This window comes from Macaca thibetana, chromosome 2 (assembly GCF_024542745.1).
Source record: "Macaca thibetana thibetana isolate TM-01 chromosome 2, ASM2454274v1, whole genome shotgun sequence".
Lineage (NCBI taxonomy): Eukaryota > Metazoa > Chordata > Mammalia > Primates > Cercopithecidae > Macaca > Macaca thibetana.
This window is the reverse complement of record NC_065579.1, coordinates 176,442,346-176,460,511: the sequence shown is the minus strand read 5'-3', so window position 1 is coordinate 176,460,511 and position 18,166 is coordinate 176,442,346. Positions and strand designations below refer to the sequence as shown.

General features: G+C 36.8%; 1 protein-coding gene across 3 annotated transcripts in view; it reads left to right on the top strand.

The window, feature by feature from the left end:
* The window catches only part of EPHA6 (EPH receptor A6), a 932,172-nt gene that overhangs the window by 888,806 nt on the left and 25,200 nt on the right, over positions 1-18,166 (top strand). For all 3 annotated transcript variants that reach the window (XM_050778969.1, XM_050778968.1, XM_050778970.1), the window contains one exon: positions 7,636-7,785. In XM_050778969.1, the coding sequence (XP_050634926.1) occupies positions 7,636-7,785 (150 nt within the window). The remainder of the gene's footprint in view (positions 1-7,635; positions 7,786-18,166) is intronic.

Sequence of the window (18,166 nt, the reverse complement as noted above, 5' to 3'; positions counted from 1 at the left end):
GCAAATACTACTAGTATAAATATAGATACACTTTACTTTATGCAATTTATTTTCCCTATGACAGGATCTAAATTTTTTCCTCAAATAAATATCATCCAACCACAGATAGAGATAGATGGTGTATCAGTCAGTGATATGGTTTGACTGTGTCCCCACATAAATTTCATCTTGAATTCCCATGTGTTGTGGGAGGGACCTGGTGGGAGGTGATTGAATCGTGGGAGTAGGTCTTTCCCGTGCTGTTCTTGTGATGGTGAATGGGTCTCACAAGATCTGATGGTTTTAAAAATGGGAGTTTCCCTTTACAAGCTCAATCTCTCTCTTTGCCTGCTGCCATCCATGTAAGGCATAACTTGCTCCTCCTTGCCTTCCACCATGATTGTGAGGCCTCCCCAGCCATGTGGAACCGTGAGTCCATTAAACCTTTCTTTTGTAAATTGCCCAGTCTCAGGTATGTCTTTATCAGCAGCAAGAAAATGAACTAATACAGTCAGGATTTTCCAGAGAAACAGAACCATTAGGAGATACACACACACACACACACACACACACACACACACACACACATAATTATATGTATATATATACACACACATACATAATTATATGTGTGTATATATATATAATTATGGGAATTCATTCACGTGATTATGGAGGCTGAAAAGTCCCAGGATATGCCATCTGCAAGCTGGAGAACCAGGAAAGCTGATGATATAATTCAGTTTTAACCCAAAGGCCTAAGAAAGGGGCAGGGCCAGGGGAGAACTTGTATAGGTCCCAAAGTCCAAAGGTCTAAGAACCTAGAGCTCTGATGTTCAAGAGCAGAAGATGGATATCCCAGCTCCAGAAGAGACAGCAAACTCACCCTTCCTCCACCCTTTTGTTCTATCTGGGCCCTCAGTAGATTGGATGATGCCTGTCCTCAAGGAAAGCTTCTGTACTTAATCTACTGATTCAAATGCTAATGTTTTCCTCCAGAAACACTCTCACAACCACACTAGAAATAATGTTTTACCAGCTATCTGGTCATCCCTCAGGCTAGTCAAGTTGACACGTAAAATTAATCATCACAGATGCTACGGAGATTAATCATTGCTTTGTATTAGTATTATTCTCACAGTACAACCTGATAAGAAAGCAAAGTACCCACTCTTTAATGTTACACATCAAATTGATACCACTGATATAAAAATGCTTTATAAAACTGTCAAATGTTATATATCTGAAGAGTTATATTTTCATTAAAGATTTAATGTATTAAATATCTCAATATTAACAATTGCCAGTGGCCTGGAATAATTAATCTTTCACTCCCCTTTATGATTTATGTTGTGCATTTTTTAAAAAGAAAACCCATTACTTTTGTGTTAATTTCCATAGTTCTTTGCCATAAATACTACAAATACGAAACTTTAAAAATCACTATTTAAAATGCACTGGGGAGGGTGGGCTGGGGTAGGTAGTCTTCCGTACGCTGGATTTAAAAAAGGGAAAGAGAGAATACCTCAAGAGAGATGTTAGAGAAGAGTACTGCTGTCCAGATAACAGTGGGAATAGTATTTTTAACTCATTTTAACATATTATCAGCTATCCCCCTGGGTGTTTACCATACAGTATATTTTCAAATCCATAATAAGCAGTAGGTTGTTTTGAAAAAAATGCCTGTACTGTCAGTAGTGTTTAAGTTATCTACACTCAGATACAATGGCAATTCTCATAATAAAGTACATATTTATTCTCCCACACTACAGTAACATTGTGTCCTACATTATCTACCTTATAGGATGAAATAGAAAATCTAATTTTACAGATGTCCCCCAGAATAGTGTTATTCACTTAATGATGTAGCACCTATGTTCTCACTGAAAGAGAATACTGAGAAATAGATGGCAATGAGTTATTTTCAGGAACAATTTAAGAGGAAGCAGGTGAAAAGGATCCTAATTCTTCAGGGTTTGAATAGCATGATAAGCAGTGTTTTATTACAGGAACAACAAAAAATTAGCATTCACCGAGCTGCTTATACATTTAAACAATGAATAAGATTGTAGTATAGTTCTAAATGTTCCAGATGAGGAGAAGAGGAAGAGAGTCTTTCCACAGTTAAGAATTTTTTTAGCAAGTAGAAAACAAAGCTGATGATTTAGCTATTCATATTTATTTGAAATTGTTTCTCATCTGCCCCTATTCTATATGAAAAATACACTGTAAAACAAATTTCAAAAGTAGATAATTGTGTATTTCATAATCAGATGGAAAGGTAGGGTTAGAGTTAGGGTGGGGGAGGGACAGGGCAGCGACACCAACAGGGCCAGGAAGATAATGGAAATAGGTCAAGTGTGTCTGATGAAAGACTTGGTGAGAGGGTGGAGCAGATGCTCTGGAGAGCCCATGCCCTGTCTAAAGACATTTAGTTTCAGTTTAAGAAAATAAAACAAAAATAACTTAGCCATGAGAAGCCTAAATTCAGGCCTTTTTCAACCCAAGGACCAATAGTTGGTGAGCTCTGGGTTCATGAAATATAAAACCCTGAGACCTCAGTGAACACCCTCATGAAGATCCTCAGCACACATAATGAAAACCTGGAACAAGGGATAAAAAAATCTTATATTAGATTTTTTAAAAGGTTAGTTTCATATGTTTGTTGTCTAAAACAATGCTGTTTACCATCAACTTATCAGGTTATAAAAATTGGTTATTAAGAACCAATATTTTAAAAATACTGTGCCAAAAAAAGGTTCTTTTGCTTAGAGTAAGAGTGTTTTTAATCTGGCAATTGTGAATCTTTAGACATTGATACAAAATTGTGTGCACATGCACAATCTCATGTGCATGCACGCATGTATGTACATACGTGACTGTGTCTACGTGTGTATTTCAAGGACAAACGTTTCACAGCTTACTCAGTGTGCATGACCTCAGAAAGAGAATAGAAACACACAGCAAAAGCAAGCAATCCAGACACAATCCTTATCAGGCAGGTCAAGCTGCAGACAGAAGTCTGGCCTGCCAGCATTCAACCATAAATGATGTTATATAATGACAGAATCCTACCTGTGAAATATTAAGATAAATATAAATTTGTCTCCAGTCTTGGAAGGGCACTGGCAGGACAACAGCAGGAGTTTAAGCATGGGACCAAACTCACTGGACCAAGACACACAGATTTTCTTGAACTGGGCAAGACAAGGTCTGAATTACTAGAACTGTTTCAGAGACTGTCCATCAGCAGAATTGACTTTGCACCTCTGACTCCTAAAAGCTGTTGTTTGAGAAGATCATCCCTGAGCCTGGGCATGGTAGGGGTGAGTTCAGTGATTCCACATGAAGGAATTGAGATGCTGATGTGGCCTGGAAGCCAAGTGAGTCCAAAAAAAGACAAATTTTGGATACATAATTAAGGAAACAGATAACATTTACTGAGTGTCCACTGGCTGCTGGCTGCTAAGAGATGCTTTGTGTATACCATCTCATTTAATCCACTTAATAAACGTTATCTAGAAGTCAAAATATGAGAAGTTTCTCCTTTGTACTGTAAATGAATTCATTCCACTCTTAGCCTTCAGTCTTTCTTCAAGTAAAAACAGATATTATCTCCATATTTCAGAAAAGGATAAAACTTTCCAGAGTACCAAAGTTTCCCTAGATTTGTAAATCTCAATAAAGGAGGAATATACATGCCTCTGTGAAAGAGGCTGGGCACGTAATTTTAAAACACATGCACAATATGATACCATTTTACACTATAAAATAATTTGTTGATTTGGGGAATACAAACTAGGAAGAGATGCACAAGAGATGGATTTCTTTCTCAAGATCAGTGATTCTCAAGAGTAAGAGGACTATCCCCCTAGTTAGGGTTGTCTGTTATAACTAGTGAATGTGAGATCATGCTGTGACTTTTTGGGACACCATAGTGAATTAAGGCAGAAGACCCCAGAATGCTGACCTCTCCATCAAAGCTCCTGAAACAAGACCACCTCTGCCACACATAATCCCACCAACAAGAAATTACAATTTAAAGTAATCCTCCGGTAAGCATATTAATGCCTTCTTTGTCTGACATCAGTAAGACTCCACATAATAAGCTTTCCAAATAACCAATGGTTACCCATTAAGAGTTAAAAAATAAAAAGGAAGAAAAAGTCAATGTCTTGGTTTCAAACCTTTCCAATATATATTATTCATGCTGTTGCCTCCTTAAACAAAGTGTTTAAGTTACTTTACCTCTTGCTTACCACTCATGATCACCACTGTAACCATGAATTATTGGCCAGGGATGTAACCTGAAGTGTGCTTGCTTCCTTTTCTGTCTGTCATCAGGCTGTCTGCTTATACGGTCTCGGTACCAGCTCATATGGCCTATCTCTTTGCAATTTAATGGGAGCTGAGAAATTCCGGGCAAATGTCAAAACTCATTATAGTTTACTGTTTTATGGTCATTAATTCAAATCCCTTCATTTTGCAGTTCTGAAATCTAAGACTCTAGAGATTAAGCTTTGCCCAAGGTCACACAATGAACTATAGTGAAGTTGTGTCTTACAATTTGTATTTCAGGAAGAAAAACATTGTTTAGTTAAAATTGCTCTTAAGGATTTTAAAAATTATTCTTTAGTATAATATATACTCATTAATTGAGTACTATAGAGATAGATTGAGAACATAAGAAAAGTCTACAGACAGATTACTGTCTATTCAAACCCTTTACCTTCAAGATAACCATCAAATCCAGTAAATGAGAAATACAGTACTCCTTGTTCCCTCACCTGCACTTTTTCAGCTACAACTGACTACCTACTTGTTAGATAACAATCTCTGAATATGACTGGAGGAAAACTGAAGAGTTATTCTAGTTTATGCATACCATTGGGTTCATATTATCGTGCATTTTGTTAATTAGAATTATATTTCCTACATTAAACTTATGTCCCATTTTTTCATGTTTTATTTTAAGATGTATTCCAGTTCATACTTTCTATTTAAAGGCAATAGTTGTTGGCCAGGTGTGGTGGCCTATAATCCTAGCACTTTGGGGGGCCAAGGCATGTGGATCACTTGAGGTCAGGAGTTCAACATGGGCCATAACCATGCTGGTCAGCCTGGCCAACAGGGTGAAACTCTGTCTCTACTAAAAATACAAAAAAATTATCTGAGCATGGTGGCAGGTGCCTGTAATCCCAGCTACTCGGGAGGCTGAGGCAGGAGAATTTCTTGAACCTGGGAGGCAGAGGTTGCTGTGGGCCAAGATCGTGCCATTGCACTCCAGCCTGGGCAACAACAGTGAAACTCCATCTCAAAAATAAATAAATAAATAAATAAATTTTAAAAAGGCAACAGTTGAAATAAAATTTTAAATAAAGATGCACTGTCCATTTTGTAATGTTGTAATATCTTCCCCTTTGTTTTCTGAAACAAAGGAAAAGATCCAGCATGAGAAATGCCAGATGGGACTGCTGCCCTCGTATACGTTCTCGAGTCAGATTGAGAAATTTGGTCTTTATTTTCTGGAAATGTGGCTTCCATATTGGAAACAAACCTGAATCTTACTCAAATAGTTTCAATATGCAGAGCCACAAGACTGAGGCACTTTAGTCACAAACATAAAATAAAACAAGAATACTGTAGTATTGGTGCACAAATACAAGTAGAGGTATCCTTACCCCCTTGTGAAGATCACACCCGGTTTTTAGAACATGACTTTATGTTTGGTTGGATCATTTGCAGTGTTCTCATTCCTGAATTTTTTTAGTGCTTTGGATTAGGGTAGATAGATTTAGCAAATAAAAATAGAGAGTGCGCAGTTAGGTTTGAATTGCAGGTAAACAATGATTTGCATTTTTTTTAAGTATAAACATGTCTCATATAATATTTGGGATGTACTTCTACCAAAAAATTCCCATGTGGAACATACTTATAATGAAAAATTATTTGTTATTTATCTGAAATACAAATTTAACCATGAGTCCCTTATTTTATCTGGCTACCCTACTTTGGGTTCAAGAATGAATTTTCTCCCCTTGCACCTCCCTGCCCCCCAACACTCTTAAGCTACTGTCACCAACTTTGTACATTTAATTTCCTAGTCTTAATTTGGTACTGCCTGTAACCTTTGCCCCAACGCATGAAAACCTCGGGCTTCAGGCTTCCTTCTATTCGGCTGCTTCGATATGTGGTTACAGAATCCCTGTGCTTAAGTATTACACCTTTACATCATATGATAGCATTAGTATATATAAGGTACCTAATAATACTGTGAGAAATTTCTAAACCTTGAAATTTCTAAGCCCTGGGCTCAGTGTGCTCACTTGTAAAATCAGGGGATTGGATTCAAGGTGTTTTCCCCAAGGTTTCTTCTAACAATTCCATGTTACTAGTCTTTGAAATGAGGGTTCCATTAGTGCTGTCCTGTGCCTTGTGAAACCTAAATTGTTCCCATTTTAGATTAATCCCTTTTTTTCTGAGTAAGTAGTGTTTACTAAATATTACTAAATAAGGAATGTTTAGATCACTCAGTTTCACCTTTAAAGATACTTAACCTAAATTCCTTAAGGGCCGAAGAACACACTTTTATTTCTTTTCACCCCTACTTGCACCAGGCTTTGCACACAGTGGGTGATGAGATTATGTGATCATGATCATGGACAATGTTGAAACAATCCCTTTGTGGTAGGCTCTGATAGTCAAAAATAATTTTTGTTATGAACCTAAGCCGTCTCCACGGTTTAAGACAGCAATCTGGGAGCTGCTCATTGTTCTCTTCCGCCATCTAGTGGCGCTAGGGCTGCTTTCGTCCCCTCAACTCGCAGTTTGGAGCGGCACGAATTTTAAAGATTGTAAATCAAATGGATGATTTGTTTTATTCTTGTCATTACAGTAAAAAGGGATTTATAGAGTGTTTCAAGATATAAAATGTAATAAATGTTAATAAAATTTAAGTGTAACACAATGGCAGACTTTAATTCTTGAACCTTTAGATTAAATTCATGCAATTTAATTCCTTTAATATGTTAAAATGTTAAGTTGAAATTGAAGAATAAAAATATAAGCTATATTAAAGTTTTTGAAAGAAAGATGATCTTTTCAAGGTGTGCTTATATACTAGTTAAGAATGTTTTCATATAAAATAAATGTAATCATAGCAGATGTAAAGGAAAGAAAGGGAACGAAATAAAATTCTGATAAGTATTGAATTGGTAGAGAATGTTTCCTTCTTTTTTTAAGCACTTGTCTTCAATTAAGTTAGAGATTATTCTCATTATTATTTATAAATGCAATACAATGTTTAATGAGTGTTGAATATTTAGTTTTAATGTCCTATAATCTGGAACTTTCTTCAAATGGCATTATAGAGGGGTTAATTGTGTGAATCTAAAGTAAAAATAAATTTCTCTAATGAATGAAATAAAATATTTCTGAAGTGTGACTTATTTCCCATTAAAGCTATTTTTCCTGAATAATTATAGGAAATATTTCTGACATTTCAACATTATTCTGGCTTTCTTTTGGTTTTAATTTAAAATGCCAGTGCTATTATGAAGTATTTAGATCTTTCTAATAAAAAATATTTAATTGGAATACCATTTTGTTTTTAATACAATGATAAGCCAGCTAAGAAATCTCCAATTTGTTTTCCAGGGTGGAAAAATACCCATCAGGTGGACAGCCCCAGAAGCCATCGCCTACAGAAAATTCTCCTCAGCAAGTGACGCATGGAGCTATGGCATTGTCATGTGGGAGGTCATGTCCTATGGAGAGAGACCTTATTGGGAAATGTCTAACCAAGATGTAAGTGCTACCAATAGTTAAACTGCCATTTTGTGAATGTAAACACATTAGCTTGAGGGGGAAATATGCCTTTTGTCCTCACTCAGATTGGCCTTTATCTTCCTGAGAGCTGCTCATGGTCTACGGCTGAGTTTGAGAAGCTGAGTAACTTTTCACTCTGAGATGTATTTGGTGTCCTCAGGGACAGCCGCCAGGCTGTGCCATGTGAGTGCCTGATCCACATGTTACATCTGAGATTTCCACACTCATTCTAATGACGTTTGACTGTGTTTATGCAATAGCCTTGACCTGCAAGTAAGACAAAAGAAAGAGTAATGTTTACTTTTCATTTCTTCCTTAGGACATTTCAATGCACCACTGTAAAGAGCAAATTAATTTAGACTAGATATGACTTAGAGGGAAAAAAGTGAATGCTTTCAGGCAATGCATTGTCAATATATGCCATCTAGTACAGTTCTTTTGAGATACATGACCCCTATTGCAAATTGTTTTGTTTCTATTTTATCTATAAAACTACCTTGGTGGTTGATACTATAATATTATAGAACAGGAGAATTCACACATTTAAACCCTGTGACCTATCCACAGCGATAGAGATAGTATTCAAAAGATACAGGTACTCTGACAATGCATGTAAGTGTACTGTCAGAGCTGACATTATATTTTAAGTTCCCACTTTCTCATCTCAAAATTCAGGCTTTGTCTACTCACCTGTTCTTCTCAAAGTATATGATGGTTTCTCATACAATGGTAATGAGAAATCACCTCTAATGTGATTCTGAATGTTCATAGGTGGAAACAAAGACTATGTAACTATAGATAATCCCTAAACACTATCGCCACATCTCATTTGCCAGTTTTAACACAACTTAAGCAACCCACACACACCTCCACACCTCACACCGTCCCAATCTCAAATTGTCCAAGTATCTTAAGGACTTAATTACAGAGAAAATTTATCCTTTTCTAATGTCAGGCATAGATAAGATTGGATTTTGGTTGGCTGGCGATGGCTAGTGTTTCTCCCTGCCATATAGTACTGTTTTTGAAACTGACTCCTTAGTACTGTGAGTGTCTACTGACTGTGGAAAATGCTAAGTCCAGAAGCCAACAGAGCAGCAGGCTTGAGGCCAAACACACTGCTCAGTCGTTGTTCTCCAAAGCACAACATCAGACTGCAAAGCCAGTGTGGCTGGGCCCTGCAGAGCATTTGCCCTTAAGGACAAAGTGCACCGTAACCAGCAACCTTTGCTCCACGCCCCCAATACTTAGACTTTTTAGATCTGGGTTATTTGCCTACAGTCTACTATTCATCAGGGAATCTTATTTGAAGAACCCCTTTGCTCTTCCCTTTGCTCTTCAAAGCCACTGGACTTTGTTTGGGGCTGTTCCTGACTGCTTTTCCAGTTTTTCGTAAAACTGAATTCCAGAGGCATAAATTTGTTCCTTCACTTTCAAAAGGAACCCATGTTTTGGGATTTTGTTTGTTTTGTTTTGTTTTTAATCAGTTACCTTAGGTAGTAAAAGCCCTGGTTTCAGTCACCATAGTTCCTCTTCTGCCCTAAACTCAAGATAATGCTTGCCTGCTTGTTCTATTTTAACACAACTAAAATAGGCCATTCAAGCAAATGCCCAGAATAAAAAGTCCTCCTACAGATGAGTTACAGTCTTCACTGCACAGAAGAGGCTGCACCTCAAGTAACCTCCCTAACTGGTATTCTGTTTAGTTATTGTCTTAACCAGTTCCCAGAAGACTTAAAAATTTTTAAATTTCTAATTCAGAGGGCCCCAAACTTTACTAATATACTGGTATCAGTAAGAAGTTATTGAGCATCCATACATGGCATATGTTTATTTATTTGCAGATTACATACAAGTACTACTGTACTAATATATTCATTTAAAACTATTTAGTGAATATCTTCTCCATTCTAGGACCTAGGCTTTCACCAGAGAACAAATACTATATTTGGAAGGGACTGTAAAGATTATCTTGGCCAATCCCTTTATTGGTCATGAAACCAAGGCATAGAGAAGTAACATATTTCCTTAAAATCTCATAGTGGTGACTTACTAATGCTCTTAGAAAATAATTCCAATAAACTTCTAGAATAGGCCATGGGCAAGGAGAAGAGGAATAATTGTATCTTTCATGGTGGTTTTGTTTACAGTCCACGTAGCTCCTCATATAGGGCCAGTGGTTTCTTGCCCTCATGCAGCTTACTTTCTAATGGGAGGGAGACAGACTATAAACAAAATCAGTAAGAGACATAGTATATAACATGACAATCACTGCTATGGGGGAAAAAAGCAAGAGAAGAGAATAAGAATTGGTGTGTTGACTTAAATATATATATTGCAAAATGTATTCATAAAAGTAATTGTTTATGGTCATAAAGGTCATAATCATTATTAGACATTCATAAACATTCTTATAACAGGAGGATACAAATAGATATAAAGAGCAGTTCCATGATTTTTCCTGCCCCCCAGATTTTTCTTTTCTTTTCTTTTCTTTTTTTTTTTTTTTGAGACGGAGTCTCGCTCTGTCGCCCAGGCTGGAGTGCAGTGGTGCGATCTCGGCTCACTGCAAGCTCCACCTCCCGGGTTCACGCCATTCTCCTGCCTCAGCCTCTGGAGTAGCTGGGACTACAGGTGCCCGTCACCACGCCCGGCTAATTTTTGTGTGTGTTCTTGCTAGAGACAGGGTTTCACCATGTTGGCCAGGAGGGTCTTGATCTCTTGATCTCATGATCCGTCCACCTTGGCCTCCCAAAGTGCTGGGATTACAGGCGTGAGCCACCACGCCCGGCCCCTGTCCCCCAGATTATGGCACCACCCATTTAGTAACCATGGTCACGGTTATGTGAACCATAACTCAACCATGAAAGACACTTAACTTTAAAAGTGCCTCACTTTCAATAAATACAAGAAAGGGGTTACATGATTTTTAATGTCCACTTTAACAGTAACATGCTATGATTTTATAATCTCTGAAGAAATCGTTACTATATTTTTCTCAGCAAATGGAATAAGGAATGATTCATAATATTCTTTTCTGGTGTTTAGGACTTTCCTGAATCTCTGCAGAGGTGCCAAGAATTAGATAGGATGTCCACAAAACAGAAGGACAAATGAAGATGCCAGACCACAAGACAGATTTTTTAGGAGAGCAGCTTTTGCCCAAATGTGTAGTTTTCAACATAGACCACCATGTAAATTGTTCTTAATAATTGTAGCCTAAAGTAGTCCAAACCTTGTTGTCCCCTCTTCCTTTCCTGGATCTTGCCCAAAAGTTTGCCCAGCCATTCTGGCCATGTATATTGGTGATCTGTGTCCAAGATGACCATTTAGAGAGAGATTTTTGCCTATTAAACCTCATTTGGCCACAGAGGCTCTATCTGGAACTGGGAGAAGATGCTGCAGCCAGGAATAGAGTTGCAACATTAAGCTCATTCTCATTGGTTCAGGGTTGCCAATGCTCACAGCACAAGGCTGAACTCTTCCTCCACCCAGAGCCTGGTTGTTTTTCCACCAGGTAGGGTGTAAGCTGTTGTATTGTCATGGTCTTGACGTGCATTACCAAAGAATATCCAAGCAAGAATCTGGGAAAGGGAGAAAAAAGAGGATGGAGACCTGGGGGGTAAAAAAAAAAAAAAAAAAAAAAAAAAAAAACCCAAACCTTGAGGTCCTCACATCAATCCAAGACTACAGGAAAATAGTCAGAGCTAAAATCTTTTATGTATCTTGCGAATATTTTTTGCTGCTGCAGTAAAGAGAGTTGAAATTCTGTTTAGCTTCACATATTGGAAGTCAGCATAACTGTGACAGATCCTGTAACCAGGATTTTGTTTGGAAGCAGAAATAGCTTAATCAAAAACTTCCCAGCTGCTCTCTCCAAATACTGGCTATTCCCTATCTGTCCTGCATTTCTCATTTATTTGATCAAAATATGGTATTTTGTTTGACTTTTTCCAAGCAAGGCCTACTTTAAATGAAAATGTGATAGACAATACAAATTTGACTATGTTCTGTGAGAATATTTTATATTTTTACTACAATTTAGTGAGTTTAACAAAGCTATTCATACAGATCAAATGGAATATTACCATGCTTTATGATTTTAAATTAGTTTAAGAAATTTCAGATTGTTTTTATGAGTTTCTCCGTTCTGCAGACTGTTGTATATTTTATTACAATGAGCAATTCTGAGTCTGCAGAATCCGTTTTAGTGAATAATATAATGAGTTTCCCAAAGGTCAGTGGTATTATACTTTAGGGAAAGGAAATGAGAAAAAAAAGAGTACACAGAACTAGTCCGTAAAAGACCTAACAAAATATAACAGCAGGTGCCATCTGCCTAGCCATTCACCTATTACTTACTAAGCATGCGCCAGTCATTAGACCAAATGTGCATGTGGGTGGGGATGGGTAATTAGAAAATCCAGTTTTCAGTAGGCCAAGTATAGTAGCTCACACATATAATCAATGCTTTGGTAGGCTGAGGTGGGAAGATCACTTCCCAGGAGTGCCAGACCAGTGCAGGGAACATAGCGAGACTCTGTCTCTAAAAATATAGAAAAAATTAGCTGGGTGTGGTGGCGCACACCTACAGTCATAGCTACTCAGAAGGCTTGAGCCCAGGAGTTCTAGGTGACAGTGAGCCATGATGTGCCACTGTACTCCAGCCTGGTGACAGAGTGAAGTCCCGTATCTTAAAAAAAAAAAAAAAAAAGGAGAAAAAGAAAATGCAGTTTTCACTCTCAAAGAACCCACTATGTAGGTAAAGAGATAAAATTCTGGTATTTTTAAGTCTATCCCCACCCCCAAATAGAATGTAGACTCATTAAGGGTGGATTCTGTGCCTTCTACTTTTTTTTTTTTAATGGAAACAGTACTGTGTGAAAATACAGTTATTGTTTGATACATATATATGCCAAGAAAGCATAGCATGCAGACTCTATTTTTCAGGGTTCTTTTGATTATAAATGAAAGAAACCTAACCCAAAGTAACATAAGCAAAAATTAGGAAATTTTTTCATCATGAAACTAAGAAGGTGGTCCAGCATTGCTCAATCCAGAGGCTCATGCAGGATTTTTAGTGCTTGCTAGGTGCATTGACTTCATTCTCTCCTACTGCTAAGTTCTTCGCTGTCTGCTTCTGTACACTCCAGGGCTCAGTATTCCAGCTTTGCAACCCCAGCAAAATGAGACCTTCTTTCTGTGAAAATTCATACACCAATCCCAGAGGAGACTCTGGCTGGCTTTGTTAGGACCTTGCCCAACACTAAAACAAAACCATGCCAGGGAAATGGATACTATGATTGCCCCAGCTAGGTTTATATGCCAGTCTGTGCATTCAGAGGTAGTCGGAGCACTGTAACTGGCAGTTTCCCCATAATTACCTCCAGTGAGGGAGGAATTCCCCAAAGCAATGCAGTTGTGCTATCAGAAGGTGTATATTACTTTTTTGGTATACATCATTTTCAAGAGCAACTTTATTTACTTCAGTATCAAGTGACAGCAAAATATTAACATTGTGAATCACTGTATTCTAATGAGGCAGCAGATAATATTGAAAAGACCAGTCGGGCTTTAGAACAAGATCTCTCAACCTTAGCACTATTAACATTTGGGGCCAGATAATTCTTTGCAGATAAATATGTTACATGCTTTGCAGCACATTTAGCAGCATACTCAGCCACTAAGAAGCAGATGCCAGTAAAACCCTCCCAAGCTGTGATAACCAAAAATGTCCCAGATGTTGTCCAGTCATCAACATAAGATGGAGGGAAAAATCACCCCCAGTGAAGAACCACTGCTTTCTAGCTAGAAAGATCTGGGTTCAAATGCCAGATCCACAATTCACTAGCCGTATAATCTTAGGCAAGTTGTTAAAGCTTTCTGAGATACTGGGTATACTGAGGTTCAAAATACCCAGCTCTGGAATTTGAAAGAATTAGAGATAATATATGTAAAGTATCTGGTACATAGGTGTTTAATCAATGGTAATAATAGCTTACATTTTCTGGTCATACTATGAGCCAAGTATTTTATAGTATTAGCTCATTTAATTTTCAAGCTTTTTCTCTGATGTAGGTAACCATTATTACTCCCATTTCTAGATAAGATAACTGAGGCTTAGAGAGTACAAGTGGCTTACCCATGGTTACATAGCTGGTTAGTGATAACACAAAAGTTCAGGCCCCCTGCTTACTCCAAAATGCATGCTTTTACCCATTAAGCTCTATTGTGGATGTCTAATTTTCAAAGGAGTCTTCATACCACAGTTCAACAAAATGAGATCAAAGCACATTTAATTATGCCTGCTACTCTATCACAAGAGTAGTATTTTTATTGTTTCCTATTAGCAAAAGAATGTGGATTGACTCCCAGTTGTGTGGAAATATAAATATTTTCCACAGGATTTTTGTCTTGATGTTAAAAATGTACCATACTGCCATTATATTTCTTAAAAATATTTAAGGCAGTAGCTTAAAATCAAATTTTAAAGATTGACATATTTAACCTATTACCAGAAACATTTCACAAGTACCTTGAAAGTGTGTAGTCCCTTGCTGTTTTCTAGCATATGAAGATTTTTTTCTTTTTTATAAGGTATTTCAGGGTAATGTTTTATGTTATTTTCATCCAAGTTCAAAGTAATTATTACTTACTACATAATGGAAGTACACTGTAATGCTAGAGTTACACATGCTCCAAAGATGATACCAAGGGCACTGCGGTTCTTCCCTCCAACACTTACACCACGTAATGTACTTAACAGAAGAAAATGGAAGCAAAACATGAACAGCAGGCAACATGAAATAACCAAATCCCCACAGAGCTCATATGTAGGGAAAAACGTAGCGACACTTAAATGAGAGGTGACTTAGCTCAAGCTAATGACCTAAATGTAAGATTGGAGTCTTGGGTTTTGTTTTGTTTTGTTTTGTTTCCCCTGACATGATGCTACTAAAAAATAAAAATCACCTTGAAGCAGTTTGAAGCCCAAATGCCTCCTGGGTATGGTATCATTTAGGCATATGCTAGCTACCAAACTAGTTCAGTTTCCCAAAAAGAGAACTGCTATCAGGGAGCATCTCATTTGAGGTTTACTAGGAAACAGGATGCTTCTCAGTGTTTTTGTTTTCATTTATTTTTCCCTCCTTGCTTTTCAAATGCTTTTAAATAATAATGAGTTTTGCTTTAGATTGCTTTCTGAAACTTACCCGAAGGGTAAAAATATGGAGTTTGTCATTAGAATTTTATTTTTATAGGTGATGTGGTCGGAAACAACCTTTTGATCTTAGCTGAATTGATTCGTTTCTTCCAAATTTAAGAAGGAAGAAAATAACCTTTTACTGTACTTCCTGTTTGTCCTCATAATTCTATAACCTTTCTCAATTATGTGTCAGTACTTCAGCCAAGAATGGTGGAAATGTAGAATCCACTTACCTGAAATGCAGCATGATTTTATGACTCGGAGAGTCCAGTCATTTCCGATTTTTGCCTCTGATTAGATTTTCCAAATTCTACTTTATTATGTAATGGTCCTAGAGTAATGATCTGTGTAAGACACTACAGTAAATTGCTAAAAGCCCATTTCTATTATTTCAACCTTCCTTATTACAGAAGACTTTTTACATTTATTTGAATATGTATTCTACCAAAGGAATTTTCAAAAAGACCTTCCTTTACCTAACTTTTCAGTAATTCCTACTGTTGGTAAATAGGCTATTGCAGTATTTTAATTAAATACATACTAATTACATGAGTATGATGTACGTCTGCTACAGAGGCAAGAATAATAGGGGATATTATGAGATGTAATCAATCATAAACAATTCAAATAAGTTTCAAGGAGAAGAAACCAGTAACCAATATGGTACTTCCACAGTATAACTTTCAAGGGAAAATTTTTTTAACTGAATGACCACAAAACTAGAACATGTGTACATGCCAGCAATATTTTCATAAATAATTAATTATACCTTTAATTTCTATTTGGAAGAAATATGTTTACCAGCTTTAGATCCTATGATTTTTGTTCATTTTCATGCTCTTTGGAGCCTTTACAAAGAGGGATTTTCAAATTCCCTTTTTCTTTGTAGTCATAATCTATTTTTCCATAGCTTTTAGAGATTTTTAGTGGAACCAGGAAATGTATTATTTAGAGTTGTCTACTATTTTTATAAAATCAAAATTAACCACCAGTGAAGAAATCTCATATTTTCCCAGAGAGTGCTTGGGAAATGGCCCTAAGTCTTAAGAACATCAGCTTCTTAAAGGAAAAAAATAGTCTCAGAAAAGTAGATTTGGAATGTGTCCTTGTATTTTCAAAAATGTGATTTGTTGTCTAGGAACTGGCATAGTAAGAAACACTGTGGTACCCCAAATCTTCCTAGCTTTACTTTATGAGGATATACTCTGGTTCTGTCTGTATTTTTATCTCAGCATAGAGGTCCATCTAAGCACTTGGAACTCTGTGAGAAATATTCCTTAGAATGGAGACCAAATCCAGAATTAAATTTACAGAAACTCCAGATCTAGAGATGTTACCAAATTTCCTACAGACTAAATCTTTGGTTTCAATGACCAGAAACATAGATTTTTGAGGTGAAAGGTACTATTGCAAACAGAATCCAGTCCTCTTTTCCTTGTCAATGAAGAGTCAGAGACTTGCCCAAAGGCAGAGCTTGGTTAGTGACAGCTTAGGACTTCATTGAGGTTTCAGGCAACTCCTTCTCTAATGTTTCCATGACTTACAAACTGAATCAGACTTTGTTAGGAATGAAGATTTTTTAAATGATAAATCATGTCATCAACAACTTTTTGACCTATGAGAGTCCTACATGTTGTTCCTCATTTTGTCCTCTCATTGAACAATCCGAAAAAAAGAGACCTCCTAAAGGACCAACGCTTTCCATTTTATATAGGTCCTTGACATGCTATTGTGACTTCCAGAAAAAAAACAATGGAGAATTGTCTTAAATGTAGGATTTTAAGAAAGTTGTTGGTTTTTTTTTTTTCAATCTTACATCTAAGAAGAAAATCTTAAAAACAAAATCTTAGGCTAAATAACAAATTAGTCTCTGAAAAAAGTGTTTTCTGTGTCTAAATATTTCATCACTGTAAGCCCTTTTTTCTATCTTTTTATTAGTATATCTAATTTCATTTGGCATTTGATTGCTTTTAACTGAGTTATACATTCTGAATGTTGAAAAATATTGAATGAGAAAGTATATTAGTCCATTTTCACACTGCTATGAAGAAATAACCAGAGACTGGGTAATTTATAAAGGAAAGAGGCTTAATGAACTCACAGTTCCTCATGGCTGGGGAGGCCTCACAATCATGGTAGAAGACAAAAAAGGAGTAAAGGCATGTCTTACATGGTGGCAGGCAAGAGAGTATGTGCAGGGGAACTGCCCTTTATAAAACCATCAGATCTCATGGGACTTACTCACCATCATGAGAACAGCATGGGAAAACCACACCCCCATAATTCAATTACCTGCCACTGGGTTCCTCCCATGATATGTGGGGATTGTTGGAGCTACAATACAAGGTGAGATTTGGGTGGGGACACAGTCAAGCCATATCAGAAAGTATAAAGTTACAAGTGTTATTTACTTACAACCACTTTTCTTCTGCCTTTCTTCTTTTCCTTCTCTCTCTCTTTTTTTTTTTTTTCTTTTTTTTTGGCTCATGTAGACACAATCTTTATATTGCACACCAGGAAAATGCATTACCAGTGTTTTCAGTGTTACCGTATTATGAATATAAATGTCCTAATCTGTATAAGTAATCGTTATCACAAAAAGTAAGTATAGACTGTGACTCTCTGCTTTGCAATCCCCCTTCTACCTGAAATTATAGGTTTTCCACAGAGATGTGAAAAATATTTAGAAGGAAGATAAAAATAAAATCATTTCATATTCCATTTTCTAGTGTACATTTCATCCCTTGTTAAATTTTGAGACAGTTTCTTTTTAAAAGACTGTATAAATAACTAAATTCAATGTGCCTCTCTTTTGGAGGTACCTAGCAGCCTTATAACATAAAAATGTAATACCCTGCAGAGTCTAAGCAGTCCTTGCTCAATAGTATTGTTCAGAGATGTCTCAATATCTTCTTATTGACTGTCTAATACTTGTTTTCCTTAATATAAGATGTGCATTGCCTTCTTTGATTCAGAAACCATCAAGAAAATTGGAAAACTCATCAGATTCAGCAAGAGCAGAACAGCCTGCTATGTGCCCCAACTGAGCCTTCTGTTGATTCTAGGTTGTTAAAAATTGTGATGTCAATGACAAGAAACCGGTATGATCTATTTAGAATAAGCAGCCAGGTTTAAGATAATAATTTCTGGCAGAAT